This window comes from Beta vulgaris, chromosome 2 (assembly GCF_026745355.1).
Source record: "Beta vulgaris subsp. vulgaris cultivar EL10 chromosome 2, EL10.2, whole genome shotgun sequence".
In the NCBI taxonomy this organism is placed as follows: Eukaryota; Viridiplantae; Streptophyta; class Magnoliopsida; order Caryophyllales; family Amaranthaceae; genus Beta; species Beta vulgaris.
In genome coordinates this window covers 7593445-7613209 of record NC_079203.1, presented here as the reverse complement: position 1 = coordinate 7613209, position 19765 = coordinate 7593445, and the positions used below count along the sequence as shown (strand labels likewise).

General features: G+C 37.8%; 1 protein-coding gene across 1 annotated transcript; it reads right to left on the bottom strand.

Annotated features, from left to right (window-relative positions):
* Positions 1-1143: 1143 nt before the first annotated feature.
* Positions 1144-9326, bottom strand: LOC104887487 (uncharacterized). The gene is made up of 9 exons (XM_010672117.4): positions 9036-9326; positions 8871-8954; positions 6958-7067; positions 6818-6868; positions 5824-5967; positions 5648-5737; positions 3735-3841; positions 2192-2276; positions 1144-1412 (listed from the first exon to the last, which is right to left on the bottom strand). Exons 1-9 carry the CDS (start codon positions 9145-9147, stop codon positions 1314-1316), a joined length of 882 nt encoding a protein of 293 aa, XP_010670419.1. The 5' UTR covers positions 9148-9326; the 3' UTR covers positions 1144-1313.
* Between the last annotated feature and the right edge of the window lie 10439 nt (positions 9327-19765).

The window sequence follows — 19765 nt, the reverse complement described above, 5'->3', positions numbered from 1 at the left end:
TTCTTGTTAATACATGTACGGGGTTGCATAGTCTAAAATGACCTTTATATTTGACACAATATATACATGCAAAGACAAAGGAGGGAAGAACAAAAAAGCTCCATCAAAAGTGAATATGATTCCACTTCTGGGCCGGAAAGTATATTCGACATTATTTCTGTTCGTCATAGTAGTCAAATGACAATAGATTTCAGGCAGTTTCATATATTGCGGTAATAGTAGTAACTCAAAATGTAGTTTCGCGCATATAGTTTTATGTTAATATACATGGTAATGCTTGTCGACCTCCAAACTTTGAGATTTTTATTACAACTATATTGCCACACTAGAGATTATTGTATTGCAAACTTGCAATAAACAATAATATAATCACATATTTGATGATGGAACTTTATTTTCATGTATTGAGTGGGAAGTTTTACAAATTTGTAACATTACATATAATTTTGACACCTCTGCTATTTAGTTCCACTTACCAATTAAGATGTTACCCTAATAGTTAATATATCATAATCAAGGGTGGAATCATTTGTTCTTGGTGTGAAATCAAATTTGTAACATTACATATAATTTTGACACCTCTGCTATTTAGTTCCACTTACCAATTAAGATGTTACCCTAATAGTTAATATATCATAATCAAGGGTGGAATCATTTGTTCTTGGTGTGAAATCAAGGAGGTGTTTGCAGCCCAAAATGTCATATTTGTAACTATTTCTTCCATTCTTTTTCTATTTCAACAATTGGATTTTTACACTATTTATCCACCGCCCTTTCACTATCTATTATAATTGTTACGTAAGGAAATTATTTAAGATATTGTTAGATTCACCTTGATATATGCTTTCAAAATATCAAATTCTTATACTTTTTACTAAAATGTAAATAAAAATATAAAGAGTTAAAGTTGTGTATTTATAATCGTGAAAAATCAATTATTGCAATTGAAAAAGAATGGAAGAAGTATAACCTCACAAGAAAAAATACAAAAATAAATATTTGGAGAGCAACATAACAGATTTATTCAGAAGAAAAGCGCAGAGAAGTTGGAACAACTTGGTCAGAGAGTAGAAACACATACAAAAGCGCAGGAAATTACTCCCTGTTTATCTGGCAACTTGATTTTCTCAGTTTCTTGTAGCATGTTGAATTTAATGTTTCATTGCGTCAAAATTGTTTACAACATCAATTTGCATCCAGCACCAAAGCTAAGTGTATTAGCATCACAGAGAAAATTACAGCTTGTATTTTCCTTAATTTAAGGAGTATAAAAACGCAACAGCCTACACCATGTCGAAGGTCAAAGGATGCAATCAATCGCCAAGAAACTTCCTCTTCTTGGTTGTATTCATGTATGGGCGAAGTACCCATTCATTCTGGGCTTCTTTCTGCTCCACTGTTCCTAGCTTAATCTGCATTTAAGGGAGGCAAACAAATTCATTATAGCACAGATTGACAGACATAACACCATGTTCTCACGGGAAGAGTCACTACTATATTCAAATTAAAGTTCCATTAGAATAGGATACTTCATCAGTTTTTTCATGGTTATATACACAACACTGTCAATACATGTTGAGAAAAAGTTTGTAATGATTTTGAAATAGACAAGTAATATTTCACGGCTATATTCAAATGACAAGTAATATTGTATTAGTCCTTCAAAACTAGTAACACGAAATAATAGAGGTATGTGGACAGATAACAAGGATTGGAGGGGAATGATTTTAATATGAAAAGCAAGATCAGGACTCAGAACATCAATTCTGAAAATTTTGGAGCGACAGAATTAGTTAGAAAGAAAGTTTCCGACGCCTCTTTACTCGGTCTACTTCGAGCAAGATGACCGTCAGTCTAAGGGAAAATATATTTCTCTCTGAAGAATTCAGATACTGATAGGCGACTAATGGGAAATCAGAATACAAATATTGATAGGTGACTAACGAATTCAAATATTGATAGGTAACTAATGGGAAATCAGAAGAGCTTTTCAGTTACTCTTACGTATGACTATATTTTCACGATCTATTAGTAATAAATAATAATGGGTTCTGAAGGAATCACTTATGGCCCTATGACTAAAATGCAATATGCATGAGTATTTGGATCATCATCATAATAATAAGCAGCAATGCTCACAGCTTAGTTAGCTTGCTTTCAATAAACAAGAACAAAGTACAACCATGCTCACCTGATATAGTCGTAGCTCAAAACGAGGACCAATCTCCTTCAGTTCAATTGATTTTGGACCCCCTTGTTTTTCATAAACATGATGTCTGCAATATTTAGAGCAATTAATAGTCAAGCAAGTAATATAAGTAATGAATCAGAGGTCCAAAATAAAGTGAGAGAGGATCCCCCCGTTCCTATCTTAGGAGTAGACATTTTCATTAGAATCGCACCACTTTGGGAAAAGAGGGGGGGGGGGGGGGCCAAATGTCCACCAAAAAGGGATAATACTTCTTCCGTTTTTTTAGATGAAATATTTGCTTCTTTGAATCCACTCACCAAAGGCAAATGCTGCATAAAAAAAAACAGAGGTCGTATGACATAACTACTACTCCCTAGAAAGTTATCATTATTTAACCTGAAATAAGATTACATTTAAGTTTTACAACAGTGCTTTTGATTAAGGTAGAGCGCACATAAATTCTCTTTTTAGCAACTATCAGTACAGACTATTTAAATGTATTTATTTGCAAAGTGATTTTGTGACAGCTGTTTAAAGGGCCAATGACTGAGATATTGGTAAAGAACTCACATGCACCAGTCATATCTCAAATTCATGTCTACAACTTTGAAAAATTATTCTACTGTGTGGTCATCTTGCAGCAATGAAGCATCTTTAACCTAAATCTACTGCTAGGAACTGCTCCATTGGAGGTCTCTTTCCCACTCTCAGGCTCTAAGCAGACTAAATACCAAAGAATCCTTATCTAATGGCATAATCCTCCCATAAGAAAACACTCACTAGCACCTCCAAAGAATGAAGACAATCTCATTCAATTCACAGAATAAACCAAGTTCATTGTATTTAGCAAGTTTAGACTCACTTGTGGAAGGACTGAAAGCCTCCTTTGGAAATTCAATATTCAAAGGCACTTGCTTAGATATTGAAAATATAATACATAAAAATGTGCTTCCATGTTTGATGAAATATTTCAACAGCTACATTCTTTCCTCTCCTCTTGTCATCAGGCAATCAATTTATCAGGCATACTGTTAAATTTTCATTACAAAGCATATTCCAGTTTTGGCATAGTGTTTTAATTTCCTTCCATGTCTTGAAGCATTATACAACAATAACAATTTCTTTGGTTAGCAATCATGGAGGAAAAAGGAAGGGAGGAAAGGAGAGGGAAGAGGAAGGAAAGTAAGGGAAGAGTGAGCTTGCATTTTCCTTATAATCTTTGTAACAGTGGAATGAATCTTCCCAATTTCCCTTGCAGCCCCATGCCACCTCCCCTGTTATAACCAAATGGCTCCACCACCCCTCCCCCCTTTTTCCTTCCCTCATTCTCCCAACAAAACCCTTATCCAAACCCACTCAAAGTCTTCTGATGTGAGAAATCCAAAATTAAGTTATTAACAAAGAATGGAAAACGCAAATGCAAAAAAATGTTCTTTTTTAGTAATGGACAGCTGGAGTGCAAGGGTTTGGGGGATGTCCATTTACTACAAAGGTTAGCTATTCAGAACTTGATTTAGATAACAACAAGCCAGCACGGTCGAACCTGAATGAGATATAGTCAGACTGGTTAGCGAAGGTGATAATTCGCTTTGAATCTGGCTTCGGAACAGGAAACAGATGCTTTAAGATGCTTGCCGTCCGATCCCCTAGCTAGAAAAGGGTTAAAACCACAATTAAACAAAATTTAAAAAAAAATTAGCAGCTTTTAAGTTCATACAATTAAATTGTGAGCGAAATGCATTAGAGGAAAATCACAAACTAGAATCCGACTATCAGCTTTGTGACTGAACAGAACCACCCATGACCGTACATTTGAGTTGCAGACCACAGCCATAAAACATAATTCTCACTAGTTTACAAAATTTACACACAAATAGAACAAACTGGACAGATGTCTGAATCCACATTACAAACTCCATGCCAAAATTTATAGGTTTAGTATCCATAAATGCAGTTTAATTTAACAGATATCCTTACAGTTTTGACTTTTGCTACATGCACAATGTACCACAAAGAAACAGAAAAAAGACTAATATCTCGTGTCCACAATGTACCCTAGTCCCTATGTCCACACCTCAAAAGCCTTGACTTAGAAATTAAAATCCACTTATCGAAGCAAAGATTTGGCCTCCATTTTTTCTGGTCTAAAAGACCTTTGAAATGACCGAAATCTACAAGGCATGTCAATACAAACCCCCCATCTGCCAAAGATGTTCACCTCTAGCTGGTGGACTTCTAGCATTCAATTGGGAAGTGGAGTATATATGGACGTTCAAGTAATTAGTATAACACTTTCCATGACAATTAGGCTACTACTCTGCTAAATCATGTATCCACCTTAAAGCTAACATGACGGTCTAACTTGGTTGAACAAAAGGGAGGAACATAATTAAGCAAGCGAATGAAACAACTGAAATTTTCTCAATAAACGATATTCACAAAATGGTTCAATTGACTTTAGGTAACGAGCAGCATTACACAATGCCACTTTTCGTGCAGAAATCACGAAAGCAGGGTCTTTTTTAAAGGGTCTTGCTATTTACCGCCTGTGTTTTTATGCGTATTATGTATTTTTTCTTTTACGTCCAAAGTACGAAAATGTAAGAACTTTTTGACATGGAACTGCACCATTTTTTCAATTCCACCGAATCATTTGTTCTTTCCACCATAGTGGAACCGAAAGAACAGATTGTTCCACCATGGTGGAACGGGACCATTTTTTCGGTTTTACCATGGTGGAAATGAAAAAAATGCTCCATTTGGAAGCGAAAAAACGGTTCAGTTCCATGTGAACAGTGAAAATAAAAAAGTTGAATGAAGAGGAAGGAGGAAGGAGAAGAGGAAGGATATGGTGGTGCGAGAGAATCAGAGAAGATCAGTGCGAGGAGGGAGGAGGAGGGTGGCCGCGTTGTTGCGGGGGGATGGTGGGCTGTGAAGGGCAGGGGCTAGAGGAGGAGAAAGAGGGAGGAGGAGGAGGGTTGCAAAGGACAGGGGCCAGGGGAGGATGGGGCCAGGGGAGGAGGTTGGTCTGCAAAGGGCAGGGGCCAGTGGAGGATGAAGGGGAAGAAGGGAGGAGGAGGAAGGAGAAGAAGGGAGGAGGAGGAGGGAGGTGGGAGAAGTAAGGAGAAGAAGGGAGAAGGAGGAAGGAGGTGAAGGGAGGAGGAAGGAGAGGAGGGAGGTGGCTGCAATGGTGGTGGTGGCGGGGTGGTTATAGTAGGTTAATAATACAGTATAGATATGGGCGGTGTTTAGTAAATATGGGCGGCAAATAGAGTGACATTATTTAAATAAGACAGGGGGGCCCAAAAAATCATGCACAAGCAATTGACCTCAGCCTCAACAACGCAGAAATTGTTGTAGGGAGCTAGTCTCAAACTAAAAAAATAGAACTGCCTATATTAGCTGCTATCAGCAATCAACCACAAGTAAAACCAGAAAATTGGAATAATTCCATACCTTGGTTGTGAAATTATTGAGAATGAGATGTGGATAAACCCCTGGCATTGTTCCAATCGAATTCTTGTCCTTGATGTCATGTCTGGTAACCTGCCAGTTATTGTTGGTAAGAACCTTCCTGTCATGGCTCATAAGTGTAAGAAGGGCCTCAAGTACAATACTGAGTAGAAACTTACCACATTGTGTAATCCAAAATATGCAGTTGGACCAAAAGGTAAGTGACAAACAATTAGCCCGTCAGGCACACCACGGTGCTCATGAACCAATATAATATCTGTAAATTCTCGAGCACGGCAAGATTCAATTATCTCATTTATAATCTGCAGCAATTAAAAAAAGGGAGTGGTTGTTCAGATGAAAAGATTTCCTAAAAGCAAAACCGTAATAAAAGAATCATATAAAAATTGTAGCATTTGCTAGTAATAAAGTAATTATTGTCAGCTAATGCACTCCGAAAGAAAGCAATGAAAGAAGAGAGGAACAGTAAAAAAATAAAAAAGCAAGACAAGCAAAAATCTGATGGAGCCTATAGAATTTATAAAGTTTAAGCACCCAATATCTTCATCAGTCGAGAAAGACACTTGATTCTTAGAATATTGCTCCACATTTAAAGGTCCCAAAAGATTCATAAATAGTACCTGAAATTAGCTAATATGTTACACTGGAGGCCAACAAGAATGGCAAGAAACACAAACTGTTTAGTGCCACTAGCCATGCTGTTCTTCTTTACCACTTTATGACCACAAAGTGTCCTTTTATATCCCCCTTTTGTTCGGGCAATCAAGTTTCTAATTTAAATTTACCATGGACACACATTCAAGATTGGACATATTTGGGAGTTGGGACATGCGCAGTGCTTAAGCCTATGGCTGCAACTTGCAAGTCAATCATGAGTACAATCATTCTGCCATATATTTTTGTAGTTGAAGTTTTTCAATGTTCCACATTGGTCTATCAATTTTGATTTCTGTACTACAAATCATCTCTCTTCTATCAATAGTTAATGTTTGTGGGATGAAGCGTAAGTAAACAAAACGATTACAGCAGACGAAAAGCAAACACAACTCAAACACCATGGACGGTGCAGAATAGCAAATTTCTTGTAAAGTATTCCAAGTCTAGATCACAAGGTCTTATAGGAGAAATGGAAAAACAAGTTCAAGAACCAACCTGGCCACCTCTATTCATTCGTTCTGCATTAGGAAAGACAAACTTCAATTCCTACCAAAACAGAATATCTAGATCAGAACAAACACTACAAAAGGACAGGCTTGCATGAAAGAAACAAAGGATGGTCAGTAGAGACATACCTTTGTAAATTGTGTAAGGGGTTGACTAGGATCCCTTGATGTTGTTAGAAGAATCTTTGGTTCTCGCTCAGTTGCCTTAGCATACTCATCATCAACAACTGATCTAGGAACTACATAACAATGAAAACACAATTACTATATAAGCCACAAAGAAATACATGAACCACTCATGTTGACTTAATTAGGATTAATCAAGAAATATTAGATGGAGTGAAGATCCCATCCAAAAAAAGTCAAGCTTCATTTCACGAAACATGCTTTTAGTACCATGAAATGGTTCCTGAACTGTTTCAAGTAAAGTCTATGGAAATTTTTTTGGACCGTTTCCACATCCGAGAAAAATTTCCTTGTTCCTCATAGTGCTGCGATTTTGCATCAGGTAATTAAGTGGAAAAAGACATGGCGAGCACGTCTAGCAATACATTCAATACGTGCAGCGGTGCAGGTCATCAGCAACAAATTATATGCTAATTTGATTAGGATTGGCAATGATGATCCTGATGTTTCTTAGATAACATGGAGAGCTTGGTTTGCACTCGAACTCAGTGGTTATACACAGATCACTATTAGGTTTTGAGCTGAAATTTCTAGCACAGAGATTCTTTACCAGTAAGCCAAGTATGGTTGCATTTAGACTCATATGATAGATGGGTGCATTAAGTCAGTTAGCTTCTGAGTAATGTGAGCAGGCTCTGCTAATTTACAGGATTTTCTAAAATTTATTATTTATTCATTTCAAAACAATTGTTAGCCCAATTACAATGAAGCTCCGCAAATTTCAAAATTCTTGCAAATCAGGTGCATTGTTCTATTAGTCCCTCATAATTACAACAGTGTTTACATGTACTAGTAGGATTATATTTATTTTCTTTTCCAATTGTCAAGGGACTAAGGTGAATTGTTTTACTGGTCCCCTATAAATTAAGTGTTCAAATGTACTAGTCCCGTAGATTGTAGCTTTTCCTCATAAGAGTGAGTTGATTCATTATTTGGTGTTGATTATAAGGGATTAGTGGGACTAAGGGACCAAGATGCACTGTTTTACTAGTACCCTATAAATTAAGTGTTCACATGTATGTACTAGTCCCTTAGATTGTATAAGAGTGAGTTGATTAATTATTTGGGTTTGATTATACGGGACTAAGGTGCATTGGTCTGAACTCTTAATTCAAATGGAAATAGTGAGGAAAATAATGTTAAACTCAATTTACCATATAAAAATACCTTTTACCTAAAATGTCGACAGAAGTAGCTGTTCTGTAGTCAAACGATTAGATAGGTAAAAATTCAGTACCCAAATCCAAGCCTAACTCCAAAAGGATGGAACTTCAAATAATAGAATGCAAATTTCATTTTCACATTGATATTCTCAAGAGCACCCTCCAAAGTTTCATCTTTTTTCTCTAAATAACTAAGAAGATACAAGGGTGGAATCTGCTTGAACAAGTCCTCAAATAAAACCACACATTATGCTTAAGGATCCTCTCAATTCAACTCAAAGCAGACACAAAAGCGAAAGCTTTACCTTCCTTAAAAATTACTAACAAAGGTAAGATGATACGACTTCACAACAACAACAAAGCCTCAGTCCGATAATGATTTGGGGTCGGCAAACATGAGCCGTCATAAGATGATACAAGCGTATGTATGGAAAAGCATAGCAAAAAAGCATTCTTCTTCTAATTCCTCATAATAGGTTAAAATGGGTCGACACAGGTAACCGCTCAGTTAAATGGGTCGGGTTAGTGTCAAGGGGTTTCAACGCGATTAGTTAAACAGTCGAGCTAGTGTTGAAGTTTTTTGACACAGATTAGTAAATGACACGAAAACGAAATAGACACGACATATTTGACAGCTCAAATTCTTATTCCTCATTAAAATCAAAGCAATAGGTAGATGAAAAATGTACATACTAGCAGTGTAATCATCTTCGAGGTCGATTTCTTGGCGGAGCGATGCTTCTTCATTTCTCAACTCCGTTGGAATTGGCTTCCCCTCTGTTAAATTAATCAAAGATAAGTCAATCAATTGCAATCCAGAAAAACAAAATTAAAGGAAAATTAAAGGAAAAAAAAAACCTTCAAGAGCTTCTCTAATTTTGCGTTTCTTATCATACAACAAACGCTCTTTGCCTTCTAAGCTTTTTCTGTAGAGATACTCTCTCCTCAATCGTATGTTTCTTCTCAACATTTTCTGGTACAAGTGTGATTTTGAATAAGATTAATGGCGGAAAGAGGTGGAAACCCTAATTCAGAATTCGGAAACTGAAGGAAGTGATTAGATGTAGAGAGGAGAGAGAAGATGACAATGGAGGGTTTAGGGTTTATCTGACTACTGACGAGTTTAGTGTTGGAATAATTTTTCCTTTTCTTCAAGGGTCAATTTAGTTCAATTTAATTAACGGTTTTTTCACCAAGTACCTCCGAGTTTTCAAAAAATTCTGCTGGTACCTTCTATGTTTTCAAAATTCACCATGTAACCCTAAGTTTCTGTTTTAAAGCTTAATTAACCCCCTAATGCTAACTCTAATCATAACCCTTAGCCTTACCCTAATCCTAAACCCTAACCCTAACCACCTTTGTAGCCTCCCCCACCTCCACCCCTCCCCACCCCAGCCCCGCCACCCTCCCCCCCCCCCCACGCCCCACCCTCCCACCACCCTGAGCCTCCCCCCCCACCCCCACCCTCCCACCACCAATGTAGCCTCCCCCCCTCCCTACCCCTCCACCGCCGCTCGACCGTCGCAACCCCTCCCCCTCCACACCCCCTACCCCTCCACCGCCGCTCGACCGTCACAGCCCCTCCCCTATCACCGCCGTCGATTTTCGTTGCTCCCCAGATTTCCCCCACCCCGTCGATTCCCCCACCTCGTCGCTGCCCAGGTTTCCCCACCCGTCGATTTTCGTTGCTCCCCAGATTTCCCCCACTCTCCTCGATTTCCCACACGCCGCTGTCGATCTTCGCTGCCCATAGGTTCGTCTACGCCGCCGACAATCTTCGGGACTTAGGGTGGGATGTGCCGAGAAAGATGGTGGGGAGGGGGTGGGGAAATCGAGGAGAGTGGGGGTGGGAACGGGGTAGGGGAGGAGGGGCTGTGGGGGTGGGGGAGGGGGTGTCGACGGGGTGGGGGAGGCTGCAGGGGTGGTGGGAGTGTGGGGGAGGGGTGGTTAGGGTTAGGTTTAGGCTTTAGGATTAGGTTAAGAGTTAGGATTAGGGTTAGCATTAGGGGGTTAATTAGGCTTTAAAATAGAAAATTAGGGTTAATGACTAACGGTGGTTAACGCCGTTAGTCATTAAGGGTATTTAAGGGTACCCCACGTATTAGTTTAAAACTTAGGGGTACCTGGTGAATTTTGAAAACATGGAGGGTACCAGGTGAATTTTTTGAAAACTCGGGGGTACTTGGTGAAAAAACTGTTTAATTAATTCATTCACTCAAACAACCCTTGTATAAAAACTTCCGTCTAAATAAAGAGGGTCGTAGTTGTTAAAATTCCACTTTCCTTATCTAGTATTTTGCTTAATTTATACTTTCGTATAATTTATTATTATTATTATTATTATTATTATTATTATTATTATTATTATTATTATTATTATTATTATTATTATTATTATTATGGGAAAAGCTAAATGCAGCCCTTAGGGCTGCATATAAGAACCTATAAATGGAAATTATTTTGTAAAACAAGCATTAATGACCTTGATAAATGCATGCTTTTTGTCATAAATAACCAACTTTATACTAGTTTAGGAAAGGTATTAAATGCTTATATGCAGCCCTAATGGCTGCATTTAGCATTACCCTATTATTATTATTATTATTATTATTATTATTATTATTATTATTATTATTATTATTATTATTATTATTATTATTATTATTATTATAATAATAATAATAATAAATAGTATATTCATCAGACATACACTTAGAGTGCATGAGGGAAAGGTGGTAGCTTAGTGGAATACCACCCCGAATTCCAGGGCATTGCCCAGGGTTCAAATCCTCATCCCAACAATATGTTGGGCATTTAATTTTGTATTGTTTAGCCTTGTACCTAGCCTCTGAGCTGGTGTTGCCTGTTTCTCGCATGAGGGAAAGGTGGTAGCTTAGTGGAATACCACCCCGAATGCAGCTAAAAGAATTAATAAGCTTGCCTGCTACAGAAGACACATTAGCTGAAATCAAAAAAGTTGATGCGGAACTCGATGAGATTGAATAGAGGGAAGAAACTATTTGGGCTCATCGTAGTAGACAATACTGGCTTAAAGAGGAGGACAAAAACATGACCTTTTTTCACAAAAAAGCCAATGACAGAAGACATAGGAATACGATAAAAGGGGTGTTTGACGATGGAGGTGTTTGGAGAACGGATGAAGATGAAGCAAAGGCAGTTTTTGTGGATTATTTTACCAGACTCTTTGAAGCTAATGGTGAAGCAAAGATGAACCAGGTGATTGATAAGGTGCCAATGAAGGTTACAGAGGAGATGAACATGGCTCTCGTAGCCCCTTATACGAGGGAGGAGGTTCGAAGTGCTCTAAAACAAATGCATCCCACGAAAGCCCTGAGCCCCGAGGCATGCCCGCACTGTTTTATAAAACTTATTGGCCAACTGTAGGTGAGGAAGTAATTTCTTATGTGCTGAATATATTGAACAACAGAGGCCATGTAGCTCAAATAAACAACACTCACGTTGTCCTTATCCCAAAAAAAGAAGGTATGCCAAACAACTAAAGACTATCGACCGATTAGCTTATGTAATGTTTTGTATAAGTTAGTTTCCGAAGTTGTGTCTAATAGAGTAAAATTGGTCTTACCTTCTATCATTAGTGAATCTTAGAGTGCCTTTGTTCCAGGGAGCAAAGTTATTAAAATCGCGATTCAAATCTTAAAATCTTACGATTTTACGATTCAACATATGGTAGGCGATTCGATTCGCGATTCTAGACGATTCTATACATTTCTGTTGACTAGCGAAAACCTTGCAAGTTTAAATCATGTTAACAAAGAAAATAAAAGATATATATTGTTAATTATTGCCAATATAGTGGGTAAAGAACTATTTTTTCCAATTTTTAGGTCTTTTCACTTATAATTTTAGCATATTCAATGACGATTGAGTGCAATATCTTGATTATACATGTTTGTAGAAACTTACGATTCTATGATTCGATTTTACGATTCAATTCTAAAGGTTGTTTTCGATTCATACTAGAATCTCGATTTTAACAACATTGCCAGGGAGGCTTATTACAGATAACGTGCTTGTAGCTTATGAATTATTTCATTATCTGAGGAAAAAAAAGAGGGGTGTCAAGGGGTTTATGGCTATGAAACTTGATATGAGTAAGGCGTATGATAGGGTGGAGTGGGAGTTTATTCGGAGAATGATGACTCAGCTGGGATTTGCTACAAGTTTTGTTGATTTAATCACGAGATGTATTTCTACTGTATCCTACTCTATTCTGTTTAATGGCTTTCCATCTCAGGTTTATTTTTCCCTGGAAGAGGATTGAGGCAGGGAGACCCCATATCTCCTTTTCTTTTCCTTTTATGTGCGGAAGGTTTCTCTGCCCTATTGCGAGATGCGGAGGCAAAAAAATTGATCCATGGTGTGAAAATTGGAAGACATGTTCCTCCCATATCTCATCTCTTTTTTGATGATGATAGTCTGCTATTTACTAGAGCATGTCATAATGAAGCCGAGGCAATCATCGATAAACTCACATCTTATGAAGTAGCGTCGGGTCAAAAAATTAATCTGGAAAAATCGATGGTCTGCTTCAGTCGGAATGTCAGTGAAAATCTGCAGAATATGCTTAGCTTCAATCGAAGTTAAACTTTACGGCTGTTCATGAACACGAAAAATATCTTAGGCTTCATACTTTCATAGGAAGATCTAAGAAGGTTGTTTTCCAGATAATTCAAGACCGGGTGTGGAAGAAGATTAAGGGTTGGAAAGAGAGATACTTGTCAAGCGCAGGACGAGAAGTGCTTGTGAAAGCAGTGGTCCAGGCTATTCCCATGTATGCCATGCAATGTTTTAAGCTTCTAGAAGAGATCATCAATAATATGATATTTCTCTGTCGAAACTTTTGGTGGGGACAAAAAGATAGCAGAAAAAAGTTACCTCTTATAAGTTGGGATAAGATGTCCAAGTCAAAGGATAACAGAAGACTTGGCTTTCCTGATTTGAGCTCTTTTAATACAGCTTTGTTGGCTAAACAATGTTGGAGAATTGTCACTAATCCATCTTCCTTTGCTGCAACGGTATTGAAGGGGAAATATTTCCCAAGATCCGATTTTTGGGAGGCTAAGGTTCCACAAAATGCGAGTTATACCCGTGAGATGTTAAAAGCAGGTGTTAGATGGGTTGTGGGGAATGGTCGGAAAGTGAAGTTCTGGAGAGATGCGTGGGTGAAAAATCTACCAGGGGAGCGTATGTAACACCTCGATTTTTGAAACAGTTTATTATCTATTTTATTAACTATATTATATATTTTAGTTTATTTAATAATTAAATTCATTTATCTTTAGCAATTATTTTTAAATAATATTATATGCTTATAGTGGGACAAGTTTAGTAAGTAATTTAACTATAATAGTTAAGAGGAAATTATTCACATATATGTAAGAAGGGGAAAAGGGAAAAAAAAAACACAAGAAAAGAAAAAGGAAAGAAAAAAAAACAAAACAACAAAAGAACGACATTCAAACTGCTTCACCACCGTTAACCTCTTCACCATCTTCACCTCTTCACCATCTTCTTCTCTCAAAATCTTTAACATTCTTCCTTCATCACAACCACCACCGTTGCCGACGACACAACCACAACCGCCACTAGAGGTGACACCATAGAAGTAGGCGCGCAAGGAAGAAAAGGGGGGCGTCTGTTGCTGTAATTTGGAGCATTTGTGCTCGAATTAGGGGGTTTGCAAGTTATTTCTCATCCCCAATCTCTATATTAGTGGGTAAGATGAATTCCTCAACTAATTTAAGTTTTCTTTTAAAATTATGAAGTTAGGGTTTTTAGATTGAAATTGAATTGGGGTTTTTGATTTTAGAGTTTGGGTGTGGAATTTATTGAGTTGAATGTTCATTCATGAGTTTAATAGTTAGTTTAGAATAGTAGGAAGCTTGTTAATGTTCAAGTGAATTGAATATAGTGTGCTGTAATTCGTAGAATTACCAGTTCAGGTTCGTATTTTGTGTTTTTAGGCAGTTTACCGGTGTTTTTAGCAAAAATACTATTTCACAAAAGTTGTTGGTATTGAAATTTTACTCAAGATAGGCTCAAGAAACGCTTGATTTGGACTTCGTAGGAGAAAGTTATGCTCATATTAAGTTTCTGTTCAAATTTCATATTTTATATAGTTGATTTAAAACTCTACTTTTCATATAATTGCTTCATAATGAACTTTTGAGTTACCATATGAACATATGATTCTTTAATGTTGATTTTATATAAAGTAAGATGATTTTGATTAATTTGGTAAGGTTTTAGTTAGACGTTTGAGTTAGACGTTAGAACATGAAAGTCATTTATATGGTAAAGAACATGATATGTTTGTTTGATGTTTTATGTGAAATTAAAAGGTTGATGGCTTTGTGAACTAGAGTTAGTTGTATCCAAGTCTTTTACTTACGAAGTACACACATTTATATTGTAGATTCCGGTTTCATTGAGGAGCCGTATTGACTGAGCTAGTTGGTTTGATATAGTTTAAAAGGTAAGATTCCTTACTTAAATCTTTAATAGTTACAAGAAAGGTCTACAAAAGATAAGATTTCAACTAAAATTTCATATTTACGAGAAACGATTATAAAGGTATGTATCTCTCTTGAGTTGAGATTGGTTTGAATAGGAGGATGTTCCTCCTAATACGGATAGTTTGTTTTCAAACCTTGAATTATAAAATAGTTACAGAAAAGATTTATGGATAGTTTTATGTTTTTAAACTGGTTGGGATTGCCTTTATGGTGTCTCAAGGAATTGGAACTTTGTCGGGATCGTCTCGACATTACAGAATAGTTGGGGGTACGTTGATCAGTACCTCAGACTTAGATCTTCTGCTACGGTTTGACCGTTTGTGGGGTGTGCACACTAGGGGTCTTTGTCTAATAGTTACCCGGAGGGCCTAGCTAGCCCAATGGGAAATAAAGTTCGTTCCATTCCATAGATTTATGATTCTAAGATTCTGAAAGAAACGGTTTAGCAGAGAAATAAAAAAGTATTTGGTTTGGAAAAGAAATGAAGAAAAATGTTTTACAATGTTTTATTTAGTATTGGGATTGCAAAAGTGAATGATTTGTAGGATATAATTAATGCATCCTACCTGCATATGTATTTGGCTTTACAGTATTGAATCTTGCTCAGCCTGTTTGGCTGATACTACATGCTTGATATATGCAGGTACATGAAGGCTTAGAGTCGGGGTATGGGCGGAGAGCAACGTCCACTATTTTGCGTAAATATAATTATAATAGTTCTGTTCTGGTGCATTTCTTATATATAATCAATATTTTGAGACTTAGGGTTGTAAATATTAATCCACCTAAATCTTTATTCGGTTGGGTTGTAATAGTTTAAAATAAGCTTTAATTTAGTTTTGGTGCAGGTAGTTCTTCCTTAGCGATTATTCTCGTAATAATCGTGGAATAACACGTTTGGATTTCGAGTAGTTATACGGAATTTTTGGTATTTGAAATGGGTGGAGTTGTTGGGAATTTGGATTTTGGATTGCTGATTTGTTGAAACAGGTTTAAAATTCGGACGCGAGTCCTAAATTAAATTTTAGGCAGTCCATTTTTCAAACGGAACTTTGCCGAATTTTCTATAGAATTTTAATATTATTTAATTGAATTAATCACTCGAAATTCAGGGGAAAAACTTGATCTTGAACTTCTTAGCAATATGGGAGCGGCCGATTTCACGACCTTGAACGAAGTTTATACTCGTGCTAGCAATGCCGAGAGAATCAAGGAGAGAAGGAAAGCCGCAGAAAAGGTGAAAGCTCCTACAAAAGAAAGTACCCAACAATGGGATAAGGGTAATAACTTTAGTCAAAATAAGAGCAGAAACATTGATAATCGGGGTTCTAGGGTTAACTTCAATAGAGGAGGTCAGAGTCAACAAGCCTCAAGGAGTGCTCAGAGTTCGTTTCAGCCCCGTAGCCAAGCCCAGTGCCAATCACAATCTCAAAACAACCCAGGACCTGTTCGTCGTTATTTCTGCAAAAGATGTGAAAACAATCATCCAGGGAGGGATTGTGAAGGCAATAAGGTGACGTGTAATTATTGCAAGAAGGAGGGGCATAGAGCTTATGAGTGTTTCACTAACCATGATGCTAAGATTGGCCGCAACTATGAGGTGTTGAGGACACCCACTGCTAGTACAGCTAGTAATCGCCCAACTACTTCTGCAGCTACAAACCGTAGCACAGGAACGGCTAATGCTGCTCAGGCTAAGAGAAGTCTTGAGAAAAAGAACACGGGCAACCTTAATCATCTTAAGCAAGCAGATGCAGATAACCAGGGAAATGCAGTGACCGGTACTTTCTCTATCTATTTTACACCTGCCTACGTTCTATTTGATTCAGGTGCATCACATTCATTTATATCTGAAACTTTTGCAAAAAGGTTAAACTTAAAAAGTGTCACACCTTGTGAGGCCGATATTTCTATTCCTTCTGGTCTAAGTGTCACGTGTAATAAGATGTATTTAGATGTCCCTATAGCTTATGGTGAAACTACCTTATTCGCTGACCTAATAGTTTTTCCTTTGAAAGATTTTGATATAATACTAGGGATGGACTGGCTAGAAAAGTATAAAGCCAAGATAGACTGTCCGAAACAAAAAGTAACAATAGAGAGTCATAAGGGTGTTCATGTGCTTTATAGTCGCCGTCCAGTGAAGATTATTTCTGCTCTTACATTAAAGTCTTATTTAAGGAAGGGATGCCCTATGTACCTTTGCCATATTCATGATATTAGTAAGGAAAGACCACAGCTCGGAGATGTCCCAGTTGTGAATGAGTATCAAGATGTGTTTCCAGATGATATTCTTAATATGCCTCCAAAGCGTGATGTGGAATTTAACATCGATTTGGTACCTGGAATGGGACCTATATCTAAGCCACCTTATCGAATGGCGCCTGCTGAGATGAGAGAACTGAAAACTCAATTAGAAGAGTTGCTAGATAAAGGCTACATTCGACCTAGTGTATCACCTTGGGGTGCACCAGTTCTTTTCGTGAAGAAGAAGGATGGTACCCTACGATTATGTATTGACTACAGAGAACTCAATAACGTCACTGTGAAAAACAAGTATCCATTGCCAAGGATAGATGACTTGTTTGATCAGTTGGCCGGTGCAGGAGTATTCTCTAAGATCGACTTGAGATCAGGTTACCATCAGCTTCGTGTTGCAGATAAAGATATCCCAAAGACGGCTTTTCGTACCCGTTATGGACACTATGAGTTTACAGTTATGCCCTTTGGCTTGACTAATGCTCCAGCGGTGTTCATGGATTTAATGAACAGGGTTTCAGAGCTTATTTGGATAAATTCGTTGTTGTGTTTATTGATGATATATTGATTTATTCAAAGAATGCGAGTGAACATGAAGAGCACCTCCGTGCTGTTTTGCAAATACTGAGAGAAAATCACTTGTATGCAAAGTTCTCCAAATGTGAATTCTGGCTCGAGAAAGTGGCTTTTCTGGGTCATATCATTTCTAAGGAGGGTGTTTCAGTTGATCCATCTAAAATTCAAGCGGTTTCTGAATGGTCTACTCCGAAGAATGTGACTGAAATTCGCAGCTTCCTTGGTCTAGCTGGCTACTATAGGAGATTCGTGAAAGATTTTTCCAAAATAGCTCGCCCATTGACAAGTTTGATGAAGAAGTGCACCAAGTATGAATGGAATGATGATTGTGAGAAGGCTTTTCAGACGTTGAAGGAGCGTCTTACTACAGCTCCAGTCTTAACTTTACCTAATGGGATCAAGACTACGAGGTGTATACAGATGCTTCGAGAAATGGCCTTGGATGTGTGCTTATGCAGAAACAGAAAGTTGTAGCTTATGCGTCTAGACAATTAAAAGTTCATGAGGCAACTACCCCACACATGATCTTGAATTAGCTGTTGTAGTCTTTGCTCTTAAAATTTGGCGTCACTATTTGCTTGGTACTTCATTCAAAATATACTCTGATCATAAAAGCCTCAAGTATATCTTCAAGCAAAAAGAGTTGAACATGAGACAAAGAAGATGGTTAGAGCTGATTAAGGATTATGATATGGAGATTCAATACCATGAAGGCAAGGCCAATGTTGTCGCTGATGCGCTTAGCAGGAAATCTTCTCACTCATTGTACACAACACTTTCGAGAAGATTACTTAGAGATGAATTTCAGAATTTTGGTGTCGAACTTGTCCGAGTTGGAGCACAGCTTAACTCCCTTACATTGCAACCAGATGTGTACGATGAGATTAAGGAGAACCAAGCTACTGATGCACTTCTGAAGAAAAAGATGGGAGAGGTTCAAGATACTGAAGATGCTTATTTTAAGATCCATGCAGATGGGAGTCTTCGTTATAAGAATAGGTGGTGTGTTCCCGACATACCTGACCTGAAGAAGAAAATCTTAGATGAAGCTCATTTGACTCCATATTCGGTACATCCAGGAGGTGACAAGTTGTATAGAGACCTCAAAATCACCTTTTGGTGGCCTCACATGAAGCAACAGGTCGCCGAGTATGTTTCCAAGTGCTTGACTTGCCAAAAAGTCAAGTTTGAGCACAAGAGACCTCAAGGCGAGATTCAACCTTTGGAGATTCCAGTGTGGAAGTGGGACTCAATTTCTATGAATTTTATATCTGGACTTCCAAGAACACCTAATGGTAATAACATGATTTGGGTCATTGTGGACCGACTCATCAAGTCTGCCCATTTCGTACCAATGAAAGATACATGGAAACATCAAAAGCTAGCCGATGCATATAGGAAGAATGTTTTGCGCTTACATGGTGTGCCAAAGGACATTGTGTCCGATAGAGATAGTAGATTCTTATCTAATTTTTGGCAGAAGCTTCAAGAAGCCTTAGGGACACAGTTGAAAATGAGTACATCATTTCATCCTGCTACTGATGGTCAGACAGAGCGCACAATCCAAACACTCGAGGACATGTTGAGGGCATGTGCCTTAGAATTTCAAGGCTCGTGGGAAGATAGACTGGACTTGATAGAATTCTCGTATAATAATAGCTATCATTCTTCAATAGGAATGGCCCCATATGAAGCCTTGTATGGCCGCAAGTGTCGTAGTCCTCTTTGTTGGAGTGATATTGGTGAATCTTGTGTTCTTGGCCCTGAAATGATCCAAGAAACTGTAGAACAAGTAAAACTGATACAACAGAAAATGAAAGCGGCACAAGATAGACAGAAAAGTTATGCTGATAAATACAGACGACATGCAGAGGTTGAAGTCGGTGAGAAAGTACTCTTGAAAGTTTCTCCTATAAAGGGAGTAATGCGATTCGGGATGAAGGGAAAGTTAAGCCCTAAATTCATCGGACCGTATGAGATCCTAGAAAGGATAGGTGAAGTTGCCTATAGATTGGCATTACCTCCAGAAATAGCTCCAGTTCACAACGTTTTCCATATTTCTCAACTTCGTCGCTACATTAGTGACCCCTTGCATGTACTCACACCTGATGAATTGCAACTAGAAGATAACCTTTCATATGTTGAGGTCCCTATGAAAATTCTTGATAGTAAAGTTTGAGCAACTCGGAATGGAGA